The 25,365-nt window shown below is 48.3% G+C and overlaps 1 protein-coding gene across 1 annotated transcript in view; it reads left to right on the top strand.

Moving 5' to 3' along the window:
• Positions 1-25,365, top strand: part of UHRF1BP1 (UHRF1 binding protein 1) — a 69,269-nt gene that overhangs the window by 19,402 nt on the left and 24,502 nt on the right. The window contains 10 exon segments of the mRNA XM_029573584.1: positions 9,114-9,276; positions 10,311-10,349; positions 10,940-11,031; positions 11,200-11,389; positions 12,697-12,837; positions 14,289-14,459; positions 15,166-15,343; positions 20,694-20,780; positions 21,398-21,568; positions 24,876-25,015. Of these exon segments, the coding sequence (XP_029429444.1) occupies positions 9,114-9,276; positions 10,311-10,349; positions 10,940-11,031; positions 11,200-11,389; positions 12,697-12,837; positions 14,289-14,459; positions 15,166-15,343; positions 20,694-20,780; positions 21,398-21,568; positions 24,876-25,015 (1,372 nt within the window).

The raw sequence follows: 25,365 nt of genomic DNA, 5'->3' as shown, positions 1-25,365 counted from the left end.
TGCTGCGGAGATCGGCGTGCAGAGCATGTGGCTCTGCGCGCACTCGCTTATCGAGGGATAATTTGTGCTCCTCTTGTCTACCGGGAGATGAGGGCACTTCGCAGTCCTCAGGGCGGTTATGCTTCGCGTAACGTCTGTCACCCGCGCGTTCGGGGAGCTGCTGGAGGTTCCTTCTGCCCCGTTCCCATTGAGCGTGGGAACGGGCGCCGTCTTAGGTGATTTTGGCGCAGCAGGACCGGTCGCGTCAGGGGATAGCTTTTTGCTGCTGGCTCTGTCGCCACAGTGCCCCTCCGTGGGGGGGGGGGGGGTCTAAATCAATGGGGCCTCTGCTGTTTTCAAGGGGGGAGGTCCCTACGGAGAAGGGGGATTCCTCTTCCTCCTCATCGTTTCATTCAGATTTCATTGTTTTTATATAAGGCTTTTAAAGCCAGAAAAGCCTCAAAACGAGAAAATAGGGATCGGAGTGCCTCTCCTTTGTCCCTTAAGCCCAGTAAGCGGACCAAGATCAGTGTCCTTAAGGTCCAGGGCACCTCAGGACGAGTCTGATTCATCTTCGGATGTTGCTCCAGATGCAGAGGATCAGGACCTGACCGCCCCTGCCCCGAGGGGGATAGAGGATGACGGGGATCAGCAGCAGAGTGCTGCATGAGGGTCCCATGGCTGGACGATGACAACCCTAAGGTAGTTAGGTTGTTCCGTAGGGATGAATTGGCGCCGTTTATTCCCGCTATTTAAAAAAAAAAAAAAAAGTTGAGTATTGAGACGGCGCAGGATCAGGCATCCATAGGGTCGATGGACCCAATTTTATTGGGTCTGAGGGGCCCGCCTACAGCCTTCCTTTTCCATTTCTCGGCGACGGATTTAATCTACAGGGAATGGGACACCCCAGATATGGGGCTCAAGGTCATGAAGGCTATGGATAAGCTCTACCTGCTGCCTGAGGAGGCTCTAGAGGTTCTCCGGGTTCCAAAGGTCGATGCAGTCGTGAAGGTGGTTACGAAGAAAATGATTATCCCGGTCACGGGTGGTACGCTCTCAAGGATTTGCAAGATCGTAAGCTGGAACTGCAACTGAAGAGAATTTTTGAAGTCTCGGCGCTAGGGTTCCGAGCAGCAATGTGTAGTAATTTTGGATTGAGAGCTGGGTGCAGCAGCTACAGGCCAACAAGTCTCTCTCTGAGGAAGAAGCTCGTCAGGTTGGGCGCCTGGAAGTGGTGATAGCCTACAGTGTGGATGCTCTGTATGATCTCTTGCGGACTTCTGCCCAGTCCATGGTCTCAGCAGTCTCGGCTAGAAGATGGTTGTGGTTGTGGAGCTGGGCGGTGGATGAGTCTTCTAAATCGCATTGGGGGCTCTCCCTTTTAACGGGAAGTTGCTCTTTGGTAAGGAGCTGGAAGACATGATACAATCTTTGGGGGAGAATAAGGTCCATCGTCTCCCAGAAGACATGCCAAAGTCAAGAAGATCCTTTTCCTCGAGGTCTCGTTTTCATGGTGGCCGGAGGGCTAGGACACCCCAAGCGCCCCCTTCGTCGTTCAGACAGAATACTGGAAGACAACAGTCTTGGCCTCAGTCCTTTCGAGGGCGGCGTTTCGGTAGACCCAGTACCTCCCTGTCTGCTCCTGGTGAAAAAACTTCACAATGATGGGCAGCTGGGTCATTCCTCAGTTCCAGTGGTAGGGGGCAGACTGTCTCTGTTTTCTGAGGAATGGACCAAAATCACGTCTGATCAGTGGGTTCTATCTGTGATCAGAGACGGCTACGCTTTAGATTTTGCACACCAGTCACGCCCACAGTTTCTGGTCTCTCCTTGCGGGTATGCCATAAAGCAGACGGTGCAACGTCTTCTCGCCCTAGGAGCCATTGTGCCGGTCCCTCGATCAGCTCAGCGCACAGGCCGTTACTCCATTTACTTCGTGATACCAAAAAAAGGAGGTGTCCTTCCGTCCCATTTTAGATTTAATGTGGGTCAACAGATGTCTGCGGATACCACGGTTTCGCAGGGCAGCACTCCGGTCGGTGATTGCCTCCGTGCATCCGGGGGAGTTTCTAGCGTCTCTGGATCTCCCGGAGGCATATCTACATGTCGGAATCAGGAAGGATCATTAGCGATCCTCGAGATTTGCAATTCTAAGGCGGCATTATCAATTCCAGGCTCTTCCCTTTGGTCTTGCTACAGCGCCCAGGACGTTTACCAAAATCATGGTGGTAGTAGCGGCACAACTTTGCAGAGAGGGATTGTTAGTGCATCCATACTTGGATGATTGGCTGATTCGGGCAAAATCAGAAGTTCTTTGCCAGGCAGCGATCCAGCGAGTGTTATAGCTGCCTCTCAAAACACTTGGCTGGGTGGTCAACATGTCCCAGAGTCACCTGATCCCCTCTCAATCATTGGAGTATTTGGGAGCGGTGTTCGACACTCGGCAAGGTCGGGTCTGTCTCACATCTGACCGGATTGTCAAGTTGCAAGGACAGGTGAAGATATTGTTCTCCTGGGTCTGTCCCAAGGTTTGGGATTACTTGCAGGTTTCTAGGGTCTATGTCCTCAACTCTGGAGCTGGTTCCCTGGGCCTTCGCTCATATACGGCCTTTACAGTCCGTCTTGCTTTCCCGCTGGAGTCCGGTCTCCAAACCGTTTCATCAGTACCTGCCTCTGACAGATTCCGCTCGTTCCAGTCGACATTGGTGGCTGAATTTGGACAATTTGAGCACAGGAGTCTCTTTGGTTCCGGATTGGATGGTGGTGACCACAGATGCCAGCCTCTCCGGCTGGGGTGCAGTTTGCCTGCGGAACTCTGTACAGGGGCAGTGGACTCTGGAAGAATCACGGTGGTCCATCAAACGTCTTAGAGACCAGGGCAGTCCATCTGGTGCTGCAGGCTTTTCTTCCCCTGGTCGAGGGAAAGTCGGTCAGAGTGTTGTTCGACAATGCGACCACAGTGGCTTACATCAATCGGCAGGGAGGCACCAAGAGTCGTCCGGTGGCAAAGGAAGCTCAGCTATTAATAGACTGGGCGGAGCTGCATCTCCTCCCTATAGCCGTGTCCCACATAACATAACAACCCACCCCCACACTCAAAGTAGCCTACAAACACACCCTACACCTATACCGACAAGCAACACTCCACGCCAAACGTGACTTCTATGCAGCAAAAATTCACAGCTACAAATTCAACCCTACCGCCCTATTCTCCTATGTAGCAGAACTCACAAAGTCCACCACTCCTTCCCCCCAGGAAGATAATAGCATAGAGAAATGCAATAAACTAGCAGATCACTTTAAAAACAAAATCACCAACATTCTCAATCGTCTCCCCCCCAAACCCACTCACATCGACCTCCCACCCACCACCAACAACATTAACTTCACATCCCTTGATCTCACCACTACGATGGAAGTCAACGCCATCCTAAAAAAGATGCGGCCAGCCACCCACATCGCCGACAACATCCCATCTAAACTCCTCCTCACTATCCCTTCCGTCATAGCAAGACCGTTAGCGGATATCATAAACTGCTCCCTTACCTTCGGGACGGTTCCCGACCCGCTTAAACTCGCCATCGTAAAGCCCCTACTAAAAAAGCCCACCCTCGACCAAAATGATCCAGCAAACTACAGGCCCATCTCCAACCTACCTTTTATTTCTAAAATTCTGGAGAAAGTGGTCAACACACAACTTACCGACTTCCTAGAAGATAACAATATCCTCCACCCCGCCCAGTACGGCTTTCGCAAAAACCGAAGCACGGAAAAGCTCCTACTTGCAATAACAGACACCATCCTAAAAGGCATGGACCACGGCCAATCATACATTCTAGCCCTCTTAGATATCTCAGCAGCTTTTGATACGGTGAACCACAAAATCTTAATATCACGCTTAGCAGAGATAGGCATCTCTAACACAGCCCTATCATGGTTCTCCTCCTACCTTGACCACAGAAAGTACTTAGTCAAACTTGATAAATCCGAATCCACACACATTCCTCTTTCACAAGGCGTACCCCAGGGCTCCTCCCTTTCCTCCACCCTCTTTAACATCTACCTTCTCCCTCTTTGCCACTTATTATCCAAACTGGGACTAAAATTCTTCTTGTACGCTGACGACGTACAAATACTTATCCCCATCCAAAACTCCCTCAACGAAACCCTGCACTTCTGGGAGACATGCCTCACATCTATCAACGCCCTCCTTTCCAACCTACACCTTGCACTCAATACTTCAAAAACTGAAATCCTAATTATTACTAATCAACCCAGCTTATCCATTCACCAACTGCAACAGAACACTTCACAAAATCTCACACCTCCGTCCACTGTCAGAGATCTAGGAGTTCTCTTAGATACACAACTTAGCTTCAAATCCCACATCAAATCACTCCTAAAAGGGGGCTTCTATAAACTCCAAACCCTCAAAAAACTTAAGCCTCTCCTCCACGCACATGACTTCCGTACCGTTATGCAAACCACTATACTATCAAAACTTGACTATTGCAACTCACTGCTAATAGGCCTTCCAGCTTCCACAATCAAACCCCTCCAAATCTTACAAAATGCCATGGCTCGCATCCTTACAAACTCAAGAAAGACTGATCATATTACTCCCATATTACAAAACCTCCACTGGCTACCAATCACCTATCGCTCTCAATACAAAACACTTACTATCATACATAACACGCTATATAAAAATAACTCCCCCTGGATCGAAGATATGCCACACTTCCACCAGGCCAACCGTCCTACCAGAAACTCCCTTGCGGGCACCCTCCACACCCCTTCACTCAAAATTGCTCACCTCACAAACACCAGAGCGAGAGCCTTCTCCATCGCCGGCCCCACCCTTTGGAACTCCCTCCCCACCGAGCTCCGACTAGAACCTTCACTTAATCAATTCAAAAAAGGAATCAAGACCTGGTTATTTAAACAGGCCTATCCCAACGCCTCTCAACCCTAGCATTTGACTTCTCCTCAACACTCATTATTTCCCTCTCCCTAGTACAGTGTCCCCCCGCCCCCCTACACACCCTCCCTCCCTCACCACCCCATCCATTTTATGGCTTCCTGATATTCAGTCACCACCTCTCCTTCCCATCGCCACCACCTGCCCCCTTGTACAGTTCCTACCCCACCCCGCCTCCCCTATGCGCTTCATCCCCCACCCCGCGCTACCCCCCACTCTGTCGCCTCTTGTATATAATTAATTTATGTCCAACCTGGTTAACCACATGTAATCTCATTTAATAACTGTGGCGCCCGTTGGCTCTACAGTAAAGTTGTCACCTTTTAACTTCCTATCCTTCCTCCATCTATCATTGTAATTTCCTTTCTCAGTTGTCTGTAAACCGACATGATGTTTTTTTTACGAATGCCGGTATATAAAAGTTATAAATAAATAAATAAATAAAATAAATGTGGACAACGTTCACGCGGACTTTCTAAGTCTGCATCGTCTCGATCCCGGCGAATGGACGCTGGCAGACAAAGCCTTCCAACTCCACTGCGACAGGTGGGGCGTCCCCCACATGGATCTGATGGCGACATTCAAGAATGCCAAGGCTCCGCGCTACTTTGCTTGCCGCAGGGACACAGGAGCAGAAGGAGTGGATGCTCTAGTTCTTCCTTGGCCGATAACGGTTCTACTGTATGTGTTCCCTCTTTGGCCTCTAAATAGGCAAGGTTCTCCAGCGAATAGAGGGACTCCCCAGCAGAGGTGATCTTGGTGGTTCCCGAGTAGCCGTGAAGGCCATGGTTCGCGGATTTGCTCCATCTGGTCGTGGACGGTCCTCTACGTTTTCCCTTGATTTCAAACCTTCTTCATCAGGGACCCGTCTGTTTCGACCACGTCGATCACTTCTATCTAGCGGCATGGCTTTTGAGAGGCAGCGTCTGAGAAACAGAGGCTATGCCGATGCGGTGGTCACTACTCTCTTGTGATCGCATAAGACTTCCACTTCCTTGTCTTATGTAAGTTTTCGAATCCTGGTGCGTGGCTTGGGAGATTGTGCCCACTCAGGCATTGGTGTTAGATATTCTGGGATTCCTTCAGGCGGGATTAGCGATGGGGTTGTCATGTAGTTCCTTGCGGGTACAAGTGGCAGCTTTTGGTTCCTTGCGCAGTATTGTGTAGGGCGTAGCGTTGGTGTCGCATCCAGATGTCTCTCGCTTCCTTAAGTGAGCGAGGCATTTGTGCCCTCCAGTGGTATCCCCTTGTCCGTCTTGAAATTTAAATTTAGTTCTTACAGCTCTGTGTAGTCTCCCTTTGAGCCCCTAAAAAGGGTGACTTTAAAGGACATAACGTTGAAGGTGGTCTTTCTGGTGGCGATCTCTTCAGCTCGAAGAGTTTCTGAGCTGCAGGCGTTGTCCTGTAGAGAACTTTTCTTGAGGATCTCAGATTCGGATGTCTTTTTGCGTATAATTCCTTCGTTTTTATCTAAGGTGGTTACTTTTTTCCATTAAAATCAATCTGTGGAGCTTCCGTCGTTCTCCGGCCTCGATAGGTCGGACCCCCTTTCGCGGGATTTGCAGAAATTGGATGTTCGCAGGGTTATACTGTGTTATTTGGAGGTTACTAATGGATTTCGAGTCTCGGATCACCTCTTCATGCTCTGGAATGGTCCAAAGCGAGGTAACATGGCCTCTAAGACTACAATCGCCCGGTGGTGGAAAGAAGCCATTAATTCTTCTTATTTGCTCTGTGGGCGCCCTTTGCCTGAAGGCTTTAGGGCACATTCGACATGATCACAGGTGGCTTCTTGGGCGGAATGCCAGCAGATTTCACCGCAGGAGATCTGTAGGGCGGCTACGTGGCCATCCTTGCATACCTTTGCGCGACATTACAGACTTGATGTTCAGGCGCCAGGGGTGGCGAATTTTGGAGAAGGTGTGCTCAGAGCAGGCCTCTCCGGTTTCCATCCCAAGTAAGTAGCAGCTCTGGTACATCCCAGGAGTCTGGACTGATCCGGGTACGTACAGGGAAAAGAAAATTGGTTCTTACCTGATAATTTTCGTTCCTGTAGTACCATGGATCAGTCCGGAGTCCCGACCATTTACTGTATGGAGGTAATGGAGAGTCTGCTTTATCAGCATTCGTTTGTTTTCTCATCTATAGAGCAATTGGTGTTACCCTATTTATGGGGTCTGGTTTAAAGTTGGGGTCAATGTTTCATTTGATTTATGGTTCTTGTATATAGTCAGTGTGGTTGGCAACTATCCTGCTTTGACATTAAGTAATACTGACAGGCTGTGGGTGGCACCTAGGTAGATATGGCAGTGTCTGTCAGAACTTTCTCTGTCTCCACCTACTGGTGCGGAGGCAAAACCCAAGAGTCTGGACTGAACCGTGGTACTACAGGAATGAAAATTATCAGGTAAGAACCAATTTTCTTTTTCTGCTCTAAAACAAATGCAGTGGTCCTGCTTCTCTCAGCATCCTTAGAGATTCATCATCTGATGCCCAATGCAACACGTTTTCCAGAACCTTGATCCTGGGAAGGCTTTGCATAGCGTAAAGACACGAAGAGTGAGGTCCATCAAAACATATCTTTAGAATTAGGCAGAGGTCACAAAATGACAGGAGCCAGCAAATCCAAGACAATCCTTGAGCTCCTGCTAATCAATTTTCAGGGCTTTAAGTAATGGCACATTTTATCCATTCATATTCACATTTGCATACACAAAACCAGTTTGGTAAAGGAATGTTAAACAAGAGCGGTTTTCTTACAGTCTGCCAAGGGTTGGCTTTCCCATGCTTAACTTGTTTGCCTTTTCTCAGGTTTCTCTAGCTCTGCCCCTTTGGGAACATTCCCAAAACACTTCTGTCTGCAGTGCCTGAGAACGATCCAGCTATGTGGGACATGGTATGAGCCTCTGACCCCGAGTGAATGCAGCAATCCTGGTTTTGCTTTTGGTGGTAGGGGGAGGAGATAGTTAAAATGCAAATTTATTAAAAAAAACAAAACAAAAAAATATTTATAGCCTGCTTATAATAAACCAGTCATGCTAAGCGGGCAAATCCCAGTGCATTCTGGTTCACCACTTCCCTTAGGCAGGGAACAGGAAGACATCAGATACCCTCAATGGACTAGCAAGCGGTAGGCAGGCTGCTGAAGTGTCCCCATTGCTGATGGATACATAGGGAAGAGGGCAGAGGGAAAAGCTTCACAGTTTGCTGTTTCGATTCTGTGCTGAGGCTTTCAACACATGGAGTAATAATGTCATGTTTCCTGAGCATACCCAGATCAGTCCAGACAAGTGGGTTTTGCATCCCTACCAGCAGATGGAGACAGAGAACAAAACTTTGAGGCACTGCTACATAACCGAGAGTGCCACTGGCAGTCCCTCAGTATTTCTCTGTTTCCAGCAGATGGTAGAGTCTGATATTAAAAACAAGAAATTAAAGCAGAAAGCTAGAGGAGGGTTTGGAAGAAGCTCCCTGAGGTGCTGAGCTCCTTGGTGGACTATCCCTCAGGTTGAGCCAGGCGTCCGGGGGGTTGGGACCGCCTGACTGGTGCTCGCCCGCATCGTGCCGAAGGTCCTGACAGCCAAGGGACTGGCTCCCTCAAGACCTCCGAGGCCCCTGTCAGCAAGGCTCTGGATTCAGGGAAGTATCCCTGGTTGTTCTATTTCTTTTACTAATTAGGAGGTCAACTTTTGGCCTCCCCACAGTACTTGCAGTACTTGTGGATTTGGATAAATTTGTTTTGGGGGATCTCCCACTGGCTGTGGGTGGGGATCTCTTGCCAGTTGTGAATTTGTGTTTGGGGGGGGGGGGGGGGGGGGTTTGGATACATTTTTGTTGGGGGTAGGGAACTCCTGTTGGCTCTGGATTTGTGTGAATTTGTGTTTGGCAGGGAGGTGGACTCTCCCACCAGCTGTGGGTTTGGGTGAATCTGTGTTAGGGGCGGGGGGGGGGGGGGGGGTGATCACTTGCCTGTCTGAATTTGGGTGAACTTTCCCTTTGAAAAGCCTTGATGGAAGGTGCTGGTAGGGAATCTTTAACCTATATACTTTGCAGGCTTACAACCTAGTAGAAGTCATAATACAATAACTATCTCTTCCCCGATACATTGTTTATTTTTTTTTTACATTGTTCCATTTTACTTTCACTTCATTAGGTTTACCAAGAACCTTTCACCAGACAAGATCAACCTGAGCACTCTGAAAGGCGAGGGCCAGTTAACCAACCTAGAGCTGGATGAAGAGGTGCTTCAGAATGTGCTGGACCTGCCCACCTGGTTGGCCATCACTCGAGTCTACTGCAACAAGGCTGCCATCCGAGTGAGTGCGGAGGGGGGGGGGGGGGGAGGTGGTGGTGGGATCTGTGGCCAGTCACAGAATGAATGGGAGGGGTGCCATTTGAACCCTGCTCCGGAAGTTGATTGCAGTCTTCCAGCTTGGCTGGTACTCTGGTGTCCTGCAGCTGCTTGGCTTTATCTGTAAATCCTCTTTGAGGATCCACTCCAGACTATACTGCAAACGTTTGAAGGAAAAATTAAATAAGAACAGTAAACCTCAGCAGCGTGAGGCACCAGGACTAAGAGCTACTTGAGAAGTGATTCAATTCATCAGATTGATACCCAGTGCCAAGGATTTAGGAAAGCATTGAAAACCTACCAGGACACCAACAGCCCTGCCTCAGTCCCCTTTGTCCAGTATTGCTTTTTAATTCTTCTTTAGATCCCGTCCAGTCTGATGATTATTTTGTATAGCTCATAGTGCTTAAGTCAATTTTTTCCCTTTGTTTTTATGTACTTCATATGAACTTGTCTTTGTTTTTATTGTGAAGGTTTTTGTAGTAACGCTCCCCAAACATTGGAGGGCACAGGTAACAAGTTCTTAAAAAAAAAAAAAAAAAAAAATACAATTAAATGAATCATTTAAAAGCAAGTGTCTTATTGCAAAGCAGAAATGAAGACACCAAAGCTGCTGGTTCATGATTATCACTTGGGGTGGGGATTGAAAGAAAGATATTACACAAGTGAAATAATGCTGCTGGCCAGTCTGTGTGTAGCTTCAGGCAGTCACTGTTCTTTGCCGGAGTAAAATTTACATACATACAGCACTTTCCAAGCAGTGAAATTCATTGATCCCTGCAGCCACTGTTACAGGCTCGTAAAAATTCAGCCAGCCCTGAAGTGGAGTAAGAAAGCAGCCACTGCACTGCACCTCTGAAGAGAAGGTGGACATTTTGGCCAGGACACTGCTTTCCCCACCTGTGCTGTTCTGATACAATCCCTGTAGTCCAAGCGGTAGGGGAGAAAAAAAGAATCCACGGTCCAGTGCCTCAAGGGTCTCTGCTTCTCTCTTCACAGATTCAGTGGACGAAGTTGAAGACGCATCCTATTTGCTTGGTAATGCTCTCTTCTACCCATCTTGCTTTCTCTGCCTTATGCAAGCCTCGATATTCTGGGAATTGTTTTTTTTCAGGTCTCTCCGAGGGCTTCCTTCGCTGCTTTCAGTGTTATTCGCAAGGGCCATCTTTGGCTCCTGGATGATTAGTGATGATTATATTTTGCATCAATAGAAAGAACATTCTTTTGGGGGGGGGGGGGACTGAGGAAGGAGACAGTCCTTGAAAATAGTGGGTCTTAAGGCAAAAGTTTGGCTGTAAAGTGAAGCCAAGGGGCTGTCGGAGCGTTGAGGTTTCCTCCGTGTATAATGGTGAAATGGTCTTTCTCTGAATGGAACAGAAGGCTTCATAAGCCGTTGGAAATGAAGGGGGCAGAGTAGGGGATAACCATAGCAGCAACTTGGTATTGGAATTGAGGCATGAGGGAGTAAAAAGATTTGCTTAAGGTCCCGCAGAGTTGTCGGGGGAAGAGGAGCGTGTGGATTCATACATGCCTTGTCTCTCGGTGCTTAACTTCAAGCCCCAGGTCGCAGGCACCAGCCTCCTGTACGTGTGCAGGTGACCTCATTGTCATCTCTGCTGTATTCCCAGTACCTGGATAAGGTGGAGGTGGCGATGAGAACGTGTGAGGATCCGCGGCCGCCCAATGGACAATCTCCCATTGCCCTTGCTGCAGGGCAGAGGTAATTTGTTAATCATTCATTTTCCTCTTGCCGCTCTGAGTTTATGATGAGTGGTTATCAGTTTACTCCTCATGTCACTCTTTCCTCTCCCAGAAGGACCCTAGAAATCTTGGGCCTGTTTATTTTTTTTTCTGTTCCCATCCTAACCCGGCTTCCCCTTTCTTACAGCGAGTATGGCTTTGCAGAAAAAGTGGTGGAGGGAATGTTTATCACAGTGAATTCGATCACGATCAAGATCCATGCCAGGGCATTCCATGCTTCCTTTGAACTATGGCAGCTCCAGGGCTATAGCGTGAACCCTAACTGGCAGCAGAGTGACTTGAGGTTCACCCGAGTGACAGACCCCCAGAGAGGCGAGGTATGTATCTGCACTAGTAGTCACGTACGTGGAATAAATCTGCTATGGCAGTTAGGGTTCAGCCAGGCTGCATGAACAAATAGAGCCACTCGCAATCATTGGGATCCGTGCGTACCCAGATCAGTCCAGACAGTGGGTTATGTCCCGATCCGTGATTACATCTTACACAGATGATATCCAAATAATTTGTCTTTTGTGCCAGGATTCTTCAGTATTGATTTTTGGTTTTTTCAGGTATTACATATAAAACCAAACAAACAAATAAATAAATAAACACAGTAACAGGCCTGCCTACCTGAAAGCAATGCTATCCTGGATGAACCCCAATAGGTGTTGTAATCCAGCCAGGAAGCTTTGTTGACTGTTTCTACTATTAAAAGAATGAGGATGGCTAGGCTGTGATCCAACCCCCAGCCTCTGGAATAGGTTTCTGTCTGAGGTTAAGTTAGAGCTAAACTACTTCACCTTTTGCAAGAAGGTCAAGTCCTGGCATTTTCCTTGACTTGGGTGAATTATGGTAGATCTGAGTCAGTCTCCTGCCCTATACTGCTAGTTAATCATGGGTGGGATGTGGCTTTTGTTGAGAAAAGTCTCTTTTGATGGATTATATGGTTTTTAGGTTTTTTTAATTTTTTTTTATTTTAGGTTGAAGCAATTTGTTATTTTTATATTTGTTTTGTATTTTTTATTGTACACTGCTTTGGACAGTCCTATTGGGCAGCGAAAGTGGTTAAATGTTTTAAATAAAAATAGGTAAGAACATAAGAACATGCCATACTGGGTCAGACCAAGGGTCCATCAAGCCCAGCATCCTGTTTCCAACAGTGGCCAATCCAGGCCATAAGAACCTGGCAAGTACCCAAAAACTAAGTCTATTCCATTTTATTACTTCAGAGCATTAAAAACTCACAGAAATCATCTAAGTCCAAAAAAATGCTGAATTCCACAATTTGCTTATCCTCAGTCCAATGCACAGTTGGGTTATGCAGCCTCTACTGGGATACAAGACTTTAGCTTCCAGCCATCGTGGGATCACTATTGAAGTAGAGCAGTGTTTCATGAGTTCACTTTCCCTGGCAGTAGAAGAACTGTGAGCACGTTGGCACCCAGCCTTGCATCATTATCCCTTGCGCTTTCTATTTGCAGAGGCTAAGCATGGGTGAGCGTTGATCTTCTGCACTGCTAGCATGGGGATTAGATGTGTGTTCTATAGCTCCTCCTGTACTGTGATGTCAGTATTGTTTTCCAGGTGAGTTATTACTCCTATTCATTCTGACTCATTGTTTCTTTGTTGTATCCCTTGGCAGGTTTTGACGTTCAAGGAGTTGAATTGGCAGACTCTTCGCATTGAGGCTGACGCCACAGACAGTGGCGATCAGGACACAGTAAGCACCCCTCTGAGACTGATCACCAACCAGGGTAGGATCCAGATCTCTCTGAAAAGGAGGGTAAGTATCTTTCACCTCACCAGATGTGCAAGGACATGAAGCAGGCGCTTTCTTTGCATTCTGGCACCTTTGATTCCAACTGGAAGTCTCTCACCTCTGAAGTGTGACTTATTTATTTATTGCTTTAAAACTGAAAGCAACATTGTTCAGGCTATTGGGCTGCATTGTGCTATTGTAGGGGTAGCCACAAACGGGCTTGGTTTTCAGGATATGCACAATAAATATGCATGAGATACGTTTGCATACGATGGAGGCAGCACATGCAAATAGCACCCTTGTGCTGTTGAATCACAGAATTGATAGTGCAGATTAACATCCATGCATTAGTAAGATGGATAACCCCCTAAGTGATTTTCCAGTGGCTATGGCTTTGTGTGAAACAATATCCACGAGCAAGGGGGGGGGGGGATAGTCAGAGTTGAAAAGTCCAGAAATTGCAGAAATTTTCACTTTCTATGCTTTCGGCCTGGAGTCCCTCCCGACGCAGATTGTCGAAACACGGTTCAATGTCAGGGGACTATGTAAAGCTACTGCCTTTATTCTGCAGTGCCATCCCAGCTTTAATAAAAGTGAACATGTTTATTTAATTTCTTTTACTATACCGATGCTCAAGACTAGGTCTTATCGTACCGGTTTACAATGTAACTGAGGGGAAACCAATTAACATCAAGGTAGAAAGTAAAGTTACATTAAACAGGGAGCGTAAAACCTGGGCAATGGAAGACAGTACAGAATTTAAACTAAGAAACAATTAGAGAGAGATAAATATATAATCAACAAAAACTATAACATGTCTGCAATGTCTGATATTTCTGGACTTTTGAACTCTGACTACCCCCTCCCCCTTTGCTCGCGGATATTCCTCTGTGGGGAGGTTACTCACCCTTTATTAGTGCTGTTCGTGTGAAGCATAGTTACGAGGTGCGTGGCACCTTTATAGACGAACCAATTTATTGAGACACGATCTTTCGAGGTCAGAGTCCACTTCAATGTGTCAATTTTGCTACACCAGACTAATGTGACTATCCCTCTGAATACCTGAAACAATTGTTGGTGTAGCTCCCGCCAGCTGTGGGTTTGTGTGAATTCTTATTGGGTCATCTCCCGCTGGCGGTGAGTTTGAGTAAATCTATGCTCGGAGTTCTCTTGCTGGCTGTGGGCTTGGATGAATCCTTGTCAGGGGTTCTCCCACCAGCTGTGAGGTTGGGTGAATCTGTGTTGGGGATCTCTAACTGGCTGTTGGTTGAGCGATATAATAGATAATCCTAATCCTTACCCGTTCCCTGATCCAGGCCCTCTGCAGTCTCTTGATTCTCGTCTTTCTCCCCTGCTTTGCCCTTTCAAGCCTCCATGCATCCTGTTACTCTGTGTATCCTTGGCTCTCATGTAAATGACTGTTCTCATGACAAGTTGCACTATTCTGGGTTTTTTTGTGGTGCATGTAATCTTAGATGAAGGACTGCAACGTGGTGGCATCGAAGCTGATGTTCCTCCTTGATGACCTGTTATGGGTGCTGACTGACTCACAGCTCAAAGCCATGATGAAATATGCCAAGTCCCTAAGCGAAGCCATGGAGAAATCAGCACAGCAAAGAAAGAGCATGGCACCTGAGCCCGTGCAGGTAAACTGCGGGTGATAACACAGCTGGCTATAGATTAGCATTCGGTTCCGATGAGCTCATCAATCGTGTATGATCCCCTATCTTCAATAAGCTACTTTGGCGCTCAGTCACTGGGCAGAAGGAGTTCGAAATCCTGGTGACAACACAACACACTATGGTCTGCCTTCATTAGACATATGGGAGTGGGCAGACGTTGAATAGCCCGTGTTGTTTGCTATGTGTTTGGGCATTTTTAGCCCATGTGCATTGTGGCCGGTTTTCAAAGGGAAACTGCATTCCTGGATTACTTTTGAAAATGAGCAGGTGCAGAGTAGGTGCACAAAAGTCACCTGGGTACTTTGCACTGCTGAGTGCAAGGACAACTGAGATGGGACCAGACTAGCATGCATATATTTGAAAATCCTATGTACTCGCTGATTTATTGGCCCTGGGGCGAAAAGTACACATGCAGAGAAGGGTAATTTTCAGCCAAGCCTTATTACCCAGGTTAATATATTTGAAAGTTGTTGTCACTTTGTTCAACATGCAGAATGGGAATAGGGAAAGTGCTGAGAGGTTCACGTTTTTGTTTGGAGAGTTATAACATGAGCGGGAGAGAATCGTTTCTGACGCTGATAGATCTGAGATCTCTTGTAGATTACCCCATTAACCCCTAGCACCTTGCAGCTCTGGTCCCAAGTGTTCTCACCCCCTCTTTCTCTTGCAGATCACTCCATCTGCCCCCAGCGCCCAGCAATCCTGGTCCCAGGCGTTCTCGGGCAGCCAGAGCGCCAGCAGCATCAGTCAATACTTTGACAAGTATGACATGAAGGAGTCATCCTACCACCTGCTCATCTCAAGGCTGGATCTGCACATCTGTGATGACAGCCAGGCCCGGGAGCCAGGTAGCATGGGATAGGGTGGAGGGGATGGTTATCGATTCCGTTCTGTATTGATTATAAAGTGGCATCCGTAATACACAATTTTATACACAGTGTGTCATCTCCATGGGTTACCAGCACTCTCAAATTTTACATTCCAACATGGACACTTGGGTCCTCTTTCCAAATGCTTCTAGAAATCCCTTCTCTTTGTGCAGCCAGGCTATCAGTGTCACAAGAAAGAGCAGATTCACTTGCCGGTCCCACACTTTGGAACTCTTTACCTCAGCACTTACACACCCTCAGTGACTCGAAGGCTTGAAATCTGCTTTATGGCCACTTTCGGCCACCAGTCAGGCATCCACCTAACGATGTTGTTTCTTGCATGTACTGCTCTAACATCCACTGTGTATAGAATGTAAGCAGTTGTTTTATTGCATTGGTTTTACCAGCTATGTCTGTAACATTGTTACCCGCCCTGAACTTTGGAGGGTGCGGGATACAAATATTGTTAAATAATTTCCTAGCGTGTAGCCAGATGGACTCAGGGGTTTATGCTCCCCTGCCAGCAGATGGAGACAGAAACAGATTTCAAAGCTGCCGTCGCCCTAGATACAGCCCTGCAGTGACCTCAGCCGTTGGGTATTCTACCTCTCCAGCAGATGGTGGACACACCTATCCCTGTGCGATTGCTGTACTTTTTGGAAGGAGAAATTCTACTTTTAAATTGAAGGAACATTGATCACTGTTGTCCTGTGGTGATAACTAAATGTCCCTCCCCCCAGCTGAGAATTCCTGAGGCGATTTCTGAGATCCCTCAGAGGTGTGCCTTGGTTCGGTAGCCGGTTCCTGGCATGGACCTTGCTGCTTAAGCAGCTGAAAGGCGGCGGTGACGGCCAAAGCCCCCCCCCCCCCCCCCCCCCCGGGCAATCTGTTTTTATGAACAGTACAAAGGAACATCAATCTTCAAGGCGCTTATGTTTCTTGGCTGCCGGCGCCATTGCGATACCTGTGCTTAAAAATTGATTTTTGTGCGGCGAGGCGCATGCACAGCCCGTGTGCTCAGCTGTTCCTGGTTCTGAACATAAGAAATTGCCACGCTGGGTCAGACCAAGGGTCCCATCAAGCCCAGCATCCCGTTTCCAACAGAGGCCAAACCTGGCAATTATCCAAACACTAAGAAGATCCCATGCTGTGCTTAGAAGTTGTGTGCGTGCACAGAGCCGACGCACTGCATGTACCTATGTTCTGAGGAGGAAAATACGGCACGCACAAGGACGCAAGGAAGATGGTGCCGCCGCGTTTCTACAATGCGGTGTGCCGACCAAGCCTAAAGCGGGGCCCAGGTGATGTCTAGGGTGAATTTGAGGGGCATAAGTTACCAAAAACTAAGCCCAAGAGAAATAATGATTTCCCAGGAAGACAAAGATTGAGGGACAAGTCAGTACCGGACCAGAGGGTGGGAGCTGTTTCCACTCAGAGAGCAAGGTCTGGCAAGCCGCAGTCCTTTCCAGGAACACGTATGCCTTCCCAATAAAAGCTCCAGTCTGGTTCTGAGGTGCTTAAAGGCACACAATGCATCACTCCTAGACTCGCTTTCACGAACAGTGGACTATGAGAGCAATGGACCAGTGGGTCCTAACAGTTATAAGGGACAGTCACGCCTTCAGGTTCCTTTGTTCTGCCCACAAAACTTCCAGGTTGTTCCCTGGTGCCTCCAGGGGCAAGCAACAGGCAGTTCAATCATGTTGGCTTGGCGGAAGCACCTGGAGGTGACAATTCCAACGGGGACAAGTACAGCATGCCAGCTACTTTGTGGTTCTGAAGAAGGAGAGTACTTATTGGCCCATTTCTAGATTTTCCAGAGAGTGAATGCTCCATGGGTTTTACATTTCTGAATGGAGACCGTGTGCTCGGTTAATGCAGTCACCCGCAAAGGGGAGTACATAGCTTCCCTCAACCTCACGGAAGCAGATCTCTGTAGTCCTATATGACAGGAGCACAGAGTTCCTTCGGTTCGCTGTGCTAGGAGCATGTGCTATTTCATGTGCTCCTATTTGGGCTCACAGCAGCATTGTGGATGTTAACCAAGTTGATGGGTGTAGTGAACGCAGTGCTTTGGAGAGCTGGTGTTTTTGGTGCATCCCTAGCCAGATGAGTGGCTCGTTCAGGAGAAATGTGATTTCCTTCCTGTGCTCAGAAGCTTTTTCTGGACAGCCCTCCATGGGTTCCTCCAATGCAGGCCACTTAAGGAGCTTTCATCGGACTTCTTACGTGTAAGTGATTTCACTTCCCACAGCGTGGCACGTAGGTTGGAACAGGTTTCAGAAGATTCTGAATATGAGAGGGGGGCACGTTGCTGGGAAATGTTTTATATGTTGGACAAAATTGCTAATTGAATTGTTGTCTGTGGGTGTTAACTCATGAGAATCGTTTTCCTGTTCGTACCCTAGATCAGTCCAGACAAGTGGGTTTTGCATCCCTATCAGCAGATGGAGGCAGAGAACTAAAAGCTATGAGGCACTGCTACATAGCCAAGAGTGCCACCTGCAGTCCCTCAGTATTTCTCTGTCTCCAGCAGATGGTAGAGGTGCAGACCTGCGGTTAAGAAGAAAGAAAGAAGGGGCAGAAGAAGAGAAGTTAGAAGACTCTCCCTGAGGTTCCTTTGTGGGCCATCCCTCAGGTTGAGCCGGGCGAGCAGGGGGTTGGTAAATCCCTGATAAGCTTTAGCCTGCAGCAGATCCAGGGGTCCTGGTTCCCTCTTATCTCCTGACGGCTCCTTCCCAGAGGTGTTGTCAGCAGCAAGGAAGTATTCCCTTTTTTGCTTAAATTTCTTCATTTGCTGTGGCTGCTGGTTTTTTGTTTTTTTTTAATTAAAAAAAAAAAGTGTTCGTTTTATTTATTTATTTTTCTTTCACCAGCAACTGCTTGGGCTGTTCTTGGTTTGGTCATTGGGGCAGGCCCGGACTGGGGAAAGGAGCAGTGTAGCTCCTCCTTTTGTGGCTTTGGGCTGCTCGGGGTTCCGGAGGCTGCCTTGGGCCATGTTTCCCTCTTCCACTCGCCACGATCACGTGGCTTCTGTTCCTCTGCTGCAGGCCCAGCCGTGTGGAGACAAGATGGCGCCGACAGCAGTTTCCAAATGTGGGAAAGCTTGTCGGGCTGGCAGCTTGGCTTGGGGGCAGCTGAATGCAGCGGCGCTATTCCACAATTTGTTTCTGGAGGGGAGGGGGCCCTCTGGGAGAATGAGGCTGGTGGTAGAGCCACACTGGGAGCCTAAACAGCTTGTCAGGCAGGAGAAGGGCTACAGCGTGGAAGGTGACAGACTCTTGGGAGCCCAGGGACTCCCCTCCCCCGTTGTCTCTGACGATCCTGTTGGGCAGGAGGGGGGGTTGCGGAAATGCGAGCTCTGGGCCGCACAGGGGAGAGGATGATGTAGAGTTTTCCTCAGAATTTTTCCTGCTTATTCATGAGGCCTTTTTAACCAGGAAAAGCACTGGCTATAAAAGGGCATTTCTATCAGCTGTCTCGTCCTGCTGCAAAGAGGCTGAGGAGGCTCCTTGGGCAGGGGATCAGGGAACCTCTTTCACCGGCTGGGCCTGGACCATCCTTAGGTGCCTGGCGACTGATGATTCGGACATGGATGGACCCGGAAGCTGGTCTTGGGGTTGGTCCAGGGGTGGATCAGGATGACCCAGCAGATCTCACGGTGGGTGTCGATTTATTATGGGAATAAGGACAGAGATGACCAACGAGTCGTTCGTCTGTTCCATAAGGAGGAGTTGAGGCCCCTTATTTCCCATGTTTGGAAGGAACTGGGTATTAGGATGGATCAGGAGGAGTCTGACAATGAAGGGGTGGATCTGGTGTTGGTTGGACTCCGGGGCCCACCGAAAGCTTTTCCTCTCCCTAAAAGGATCAAGAGACTGGTGAACCAGGAATGGGAGTTCCTGGGGTGGCTAGAGCTGTAGCAAAGTAGTATCCCCTAATGGATGATATCCTGCAGCTGCTGGTATTGCTGAAGGTGGATGCTTCGGTCTCAGCGGTCACTAACAAGACCATTCTTGTTGCGGGTTTGGCAGTGTTAAAGGAAGTTAGAGATTCATCAGGAGAGGATGTTTTGAAGTCTCAGCACTGAGCCTGTGATTGGCAATTTGTGGAAGTCTGATGCAGAGGACCTGTTTACGCTGTCCAGAAGTCTCAGAGGAAGTCTTCAGCAGACGCTGGTGTTAATAGCCAGGCAACTCAGGTGAAGGCCGGAATTATATATGCTGATGCGCTTTGACTTGAGCTGGACTTCGGCAGGAATATGGTCGTAATGGTCAGCTGCGGTTATGGAATTGATCAGCTGATATGTGGTCCAAGTCTCAGCTCTGTAATCTTCCCTTTAAAGGAAAGAATATTGTTTGGGGAAAACCTGAAACAATTGATAAAGGTTTTGGGAGAGTCTAAAGGGAATAAGGTGCCGGAGGATAAGATGACAGTCAGGAGGTCTTTTCTGCCTCTCTTCCCATTTTATCTTGCCATTACCATTTAGATGTTCAGGCTTCAGGAGAGTTGACTTTTGTCAAAAGTATGTTGCGAGGCGGTTTTTCGTGGGCCCACCCAGTGTTAGGGGTACTTTGGTACATCCCACTTGTCTGGACTGATCTGGGGTACAAACAGGAAAGGAAAATTGGTTCTTACCTGCTAATTTTTGTTCTTGAAGTACCACAGATCAGTCCAGAGTCCCAGCCCTTTAATGTTCTCAAGACGTTATGGCAAGTCCGTGTTCTGGCAAGCCTGCTGGGAAGGACGGTCAGAATGTATATGTACAGAGCTAAAGACGTTTGACAGGTTTTGGTTAGCCCCTTGGGTTGATTTATAGTTTTTCTGTTTGGGAGGCTCCAACATTTGGGTTTAGCATTCACCCTCATTTTGGGGGTTGCTGAGGAGTTACTCTGTAGTTTAACTTGGGTACAGGTCAATGCTGAGGGTCTGCAGGTGGTGCACTGTGTTATGTAGCAGTGCTTCAAAGCCTTTAGTTCTGTCTCCATCTGCTGGTAGGGACGCAAAACCCACTTGTCTGCACTGATCTGTGGTACTTCAGGAACGAAAATTAGCAGGTAAGAACCAGTTTTCCTTTCTATAAACTTAGACTCCTTGATGATGCTCCAGGATTTGGGCTGGTGTCAGATTGTAGTAGGCGTATGGTATCTCCTGAGCAGACCTGCGATGTGCTGCTGTAGGGATATATTTTATTCATTACTTTATTTAAATGCCACCCTTTCACATAAGACTGTAGGACGGTTTCCTTGCTCTGCTGATTTTTTGTTTACATAGCCCTCCAGCTGATGGTTGATTCTTTTTTTTTCTTTTTTTTCCCCTTCTCTTCCAGATGCTGCACGGCATGGAGTGACTGGAGGGGCCATGCAGTTAACCTTTAGAAAGATGGCGTTTGATTATTATCCTTTCCACTGGGCAGGTACCGGAGTCTCTGTCTTTATTTGGATAAGGGTATGAAAGAGATAAGCACTGGTGGGGAGAAAGGGATTTGGAGATTAGAGATGGAATGAGGAAAGACCAAGGGGCCACAGAACCTGAGTGAAGAAGGCATAGCACTGCTGTGAGATAGGCCCCGTGCACCTTTAACAACTTGGAACGTGCGCACAAGCGACAAATGTCGCACTGGTTAAACATGTGAGCAGAACCAACTTGCTACATTTACATCAGCAAGCAGGTGGAGTCTCAGAAAATAACATGTGTTTACCATGAAAGTTTAATTTGCCCAATAAAAAAAGAAAACCCATTGAGGTATTCCTAACTACTCATAGGTAAGAGAGCTAACACCCATCTCCCCTACCCTAAGGAAGCATGCCTGTTCCCCTAGTAAGTAGCTGTCGTGGCAGAGTCTGTTAGTCATGTACACGGTACGTACAGTAGATACACGCTTATTTGTTTGCAGGTAAGGCATTATTGCTTCCAGTTTCTCTGTTAGCATTGTAATAGGTCAGATGGCAGGAGAGAGGTTTAGCAGAACAAGGGAACAGTATTTGGATCACTGGCCAGATAACAAGTGACACTGCCATCCATGTGCTGCAGGAGACAGCTGTAAGCATTGGGTGCAGCACTGCCAGGCCATGGAGACTCGGGCGCATTGGGCCAGTGAGTTGATGAATGAATTTCAGAACAAATTGGAGAAGCTGTTGGAAGTGACTGGATCTACTTCAAATTCCCCCCCAGCGAGGGAATCCCCGCTGAGAAAGAGACCAGGTATTGAAGAAAAACTGTTAAGAGAAATACAATTACATTCAGTCACTCAGTAGCCAGGATTTGTCTTGTCTCTTAATTTACATTCTTATTTTTACCTTTAGTTTGCCTTTATTGCATCAAGTTTAACTTTGAAAGATGTAGGAAGGATGGCTGATCTGCCAGGAACTTTAACTAAACATTCTCATTGCTTCAAATCTTAGCTAATATTTTCCTAAGACAAGCAGGATGGTAGTCCTCACAGATGGGTGATGTCATCAGATGGAGCCCGACATGAAAAATGTTTGTCAAAGTTTCTAGAACTTTGACTGGCACACTGAGCATGCCCAGCATGTTCTATTCCACGCGTCCACACGGGGGTTCCTCTTCAGTCTCTCCTTTTTTTTTTTCTCTTCGAAGTAGTTGCCTCGCGGTTCTAGAGCTCTGCTCTTTAGTTTTTCTTCAAAGTGTTCCCAGTGGTTTTTCGACTTTTCTGTGCCGGGTCCCTTTCTCCGGTCAGTACCTCATCCTGCAGCATGGTAAGTGTTTGTTTTTCCCTTTGTTGCGGTCGATTCACGGCATGTTGCTCCTCGGTGGCTGCCAGCCATCGACCGTTCGCCGGCTGTTTTTCATGGCATTGTCCAGTTTTCGATAGTGCCCATGGACCATGTCTATTACTGATCTGCATGAGGTCTGTATCTTCTGCCTGGGGGTGTCGCACAATGTCCGCAGGTGCCATCTGTGTGATCAGATGACCCCCAAAGGCCGTCGTGCTTGGCTGGACAAGATGGAGAAGCTTTTTGGGCCCAAAAAATTTGATCCATCTTCTCTGGCGTCTGATGCATCGACACCTAGAGGCAGAGGGGGAGCCGTTAGATACTCCCCCACCAGGCCCGTCTGGAGCCGGAAATAGGCCGTCTCCATTGTCTTCGCACTCCAAGACATTGAGATCTTCAGCTTCCTTGGTGGCCAGGAAAGATCGGGCCGAGCACCACCACAAGCACCGTCACCGGTCACCATTGAAGCACAGCCCTGGGACCGGTGCGGCATCAGTAGCCGCTGTGCCACTACTGAAGCAACCCCGTAAGGAAGAGGCATCATCCTCTATCAGACTCGGGGAGTCCAGGCGTTTCCCACCGATGATGGTGCTGGGCATCAAGCCTCCTTGGGGCTCCGAGGAAGCTCTGGTGACGCAGCCTCCTCCTCCTTCCATCCTAATTTTACTGGACCTACAGGAGGAGTTGGAACACAGGGTTCAGATGGCGGTGCTCCAAGCTCTGCGGGGTATCGAACCACCACCAGTACCAGTCCCCATGCTGGTGCCGGAGCTCGCCCTGTCTCTTTTGGCACCCCTGCTAGAGTGTTTGAACATTCTTTTAGGTGTCCTTCCAACGCAACTGGTGCCGGATACCCATTATTGGGTCCTCCAAGGATAAAGACTTGCTGCGGCCATCGGCACTTTCAGGGCCACCGGGCCCACGGCTGGAGTTTTCCGATCCTGTCCCTGGGCCATCGGGGCTCTCTGTGCCATCAATGCCCCCAATTCCCTCAGTGCCCAAACCAAGAGGCCTGGGCATGGACCTTCCATGCCAGCCCCCTGGGGACCTTAGCAAGGAAGAGACCCCATATACCCCCTGGGGGGACGATACCTCGGAATCCTGTTCGGAGGACTCTGGAGATCTTCTCCTCAGGATCCAGAAACACCTCACGCCCGTCCCTCCAGTTAATCGAAAGGTGAATGCCATCTACCTAGTCCAACAGGCATCTTCCTGGGAGGCTGCTTGCTCTCCTACCAAGTGGCCTCCAAGGAATCCTCAGCATTTCCTTTTTTAAACTGGGTCATATAGCGGTCTATCTCCAATTGCAATAGGGGAGGCAGGGGTTCTGAGGGGAACACCCTTACCTTCCCTTTTCTTTTAGCAGGCATTGTAAAATCCAAACAAAAACAGTAAGATAAACGCTTTACTTAGTACCTGTTGTCCATTGATTCTCAGTTGGAGACTCAGGCTTGTAGTTTCCCCTCGATCCGTCGTAATCCGGACTAAGCCGGACCAAGCCGTGCGCACCCCTTAGGTGCGCACGGCTTTGGTGGCGCGCCGGCGGCGGTGGAGCGCCGCTGTCGCTGCGTTTTTATGGCTCACGGCTCCCGGCTCCTCCCACTCACAGCGGCAAGGGCGGTTGTTGGTCCGGTCCCAGAAGGGGACCTAGCAGCTGGTCTCCGACTCCTCCTGAACGCCGCTGCGGCGTTTTTATGGCTCACGGCTCCCGGCTCCTCCCACTCAAAGCGACATTCAGCAGGGGGTGCTTTGCACCTTAGATCTGACCATCTGGGTGCTACAATCGCTGGGGTTTGTCATCAGTTACCCCAAGTCCCACCTCAGCCTGTCGCCACACCTGGGCTTCATCGGGGTCAGATTAGACACGGTTCAGGCCAAGGTGTTTCTGCCCCGCAATCAAGCGCTTGCCCTATTGTCGCTGGCGTGCTTGGTCCGCAGCCGTCAACTGGTGTCTGCTCGTCTGCTGCTTTGTTTTTTGGGTTACATGGCTGCGTCTGTCCATGTCACCCCTTTGGCCCGCATGTGCAGGGTGCAGTGGACTCTACGGTTACAGTGGCAGCAGGCATGCTTCGTCATGCTGCCTCTCCGAGGCTCCCTGTCCTGGTGGGAGGATCTATCCAACCTTGAGCAGGGGGTCCCTTTTTAGACTTCCCCACCTCAGGTGGTGCTTACCACCGATTGCTCCCCCCCCCCTCCGAGTTGGGGGTGCATGTGGACGACCTCCATATGTACGGCTGGACAGCTCAGGAACACTGCATTTTTAACTCCTCATCTAGCTCCTATGTTTTTAATCATATTTTAATCAAGTTTTTTCACTAATGGGTCCACAATGGCTTTTGAAGAGAAAACTGAGGTCACTGCAGTGGTGTATGTAGGGTGACATCAGCTTTGAAATCTGACTCAGACTAAGGCCAGCAGATGGAGACAATCTGTGTACACGAAGGGAAACGAAATTATCAGGTAAGTAATTTCTCCATTTATCTTCATAAGTTTGGCTCATGGCTTTTATATGCACGAGCATTTGTACATGCATATGTACTCGTATTTTATAACCTGCGCATATCGTGTTCACACAGGTTATAAAATACAGTAGCAACTTTGCGTGCACCCATTTGCGTGCGTAAATGGGGCATGCAAGCAGTTTTGAGTTCTCCTCCCTCTTTTCCAGCTTTTTGATCTTCTCCAGGCTTTTTCTCCAACATCATCTTCTTATCCCAAAAGACAACGCTGACCTGGAATGCTGAAGTTGTTCATTTTTTTTCTCTCTTTTTCAGAAACACTCTCTACGCCTGTGAAGGGCCAGCCTGGTGGGCACCCTGACCCCGCCCACCCTACACAGCGCCGACACCCGGCATGGAACAAACTGCGGTCCAGCTGCATGGTGGTCAGAGTGGATGATCTCGATGTTCATCAGGTAGTGGCAAGATGATCTTCTCCAGCTGTGTGTCCTGAATTTGATAGGGATGTGCATTTGTCACATCTGTTTCAGCGGGTGCACGCGCACCTCACTGACTTTTCTAGTACACGCGAGAAATGGAGAGTATGCGTGTAGTTATTACTAGTAGGATACATGCATACTCATCATTTTCTTGCGTGTACTAGAATGTTGGCGAAGTATGCGTGTACCTGCCGAAACAGATGTAATGAATGCACATCCCTAGAATTTATTTATTTATTTAACTCTTTTCTATACCGACATTCATGATCATTACCATATCACATCGGTTTACAAAGAACAAGGGGTTATAACTTTAACAAACCATT

Source organism: Rhinatrema bivittatum, chromosome 12 (assembly GCF_901001135.1).
Source record: "Rhinatrema bivittatum chromosome 12, aRhiBiv1.1, whole genome shotgun sequence".
Lineage (NCBI taxonomy): Eukaryota > Metazoa > Chordata > Amphibia > Gymnophiona > Rhinatrematidae > Rhinatrema > Rhinatrema bivittatum.
The sequence above is the reverse complement of the archived record's forward strand: the minus strand, read 5'-3'. Positions and strand labels throughout refer to the sequence as shown.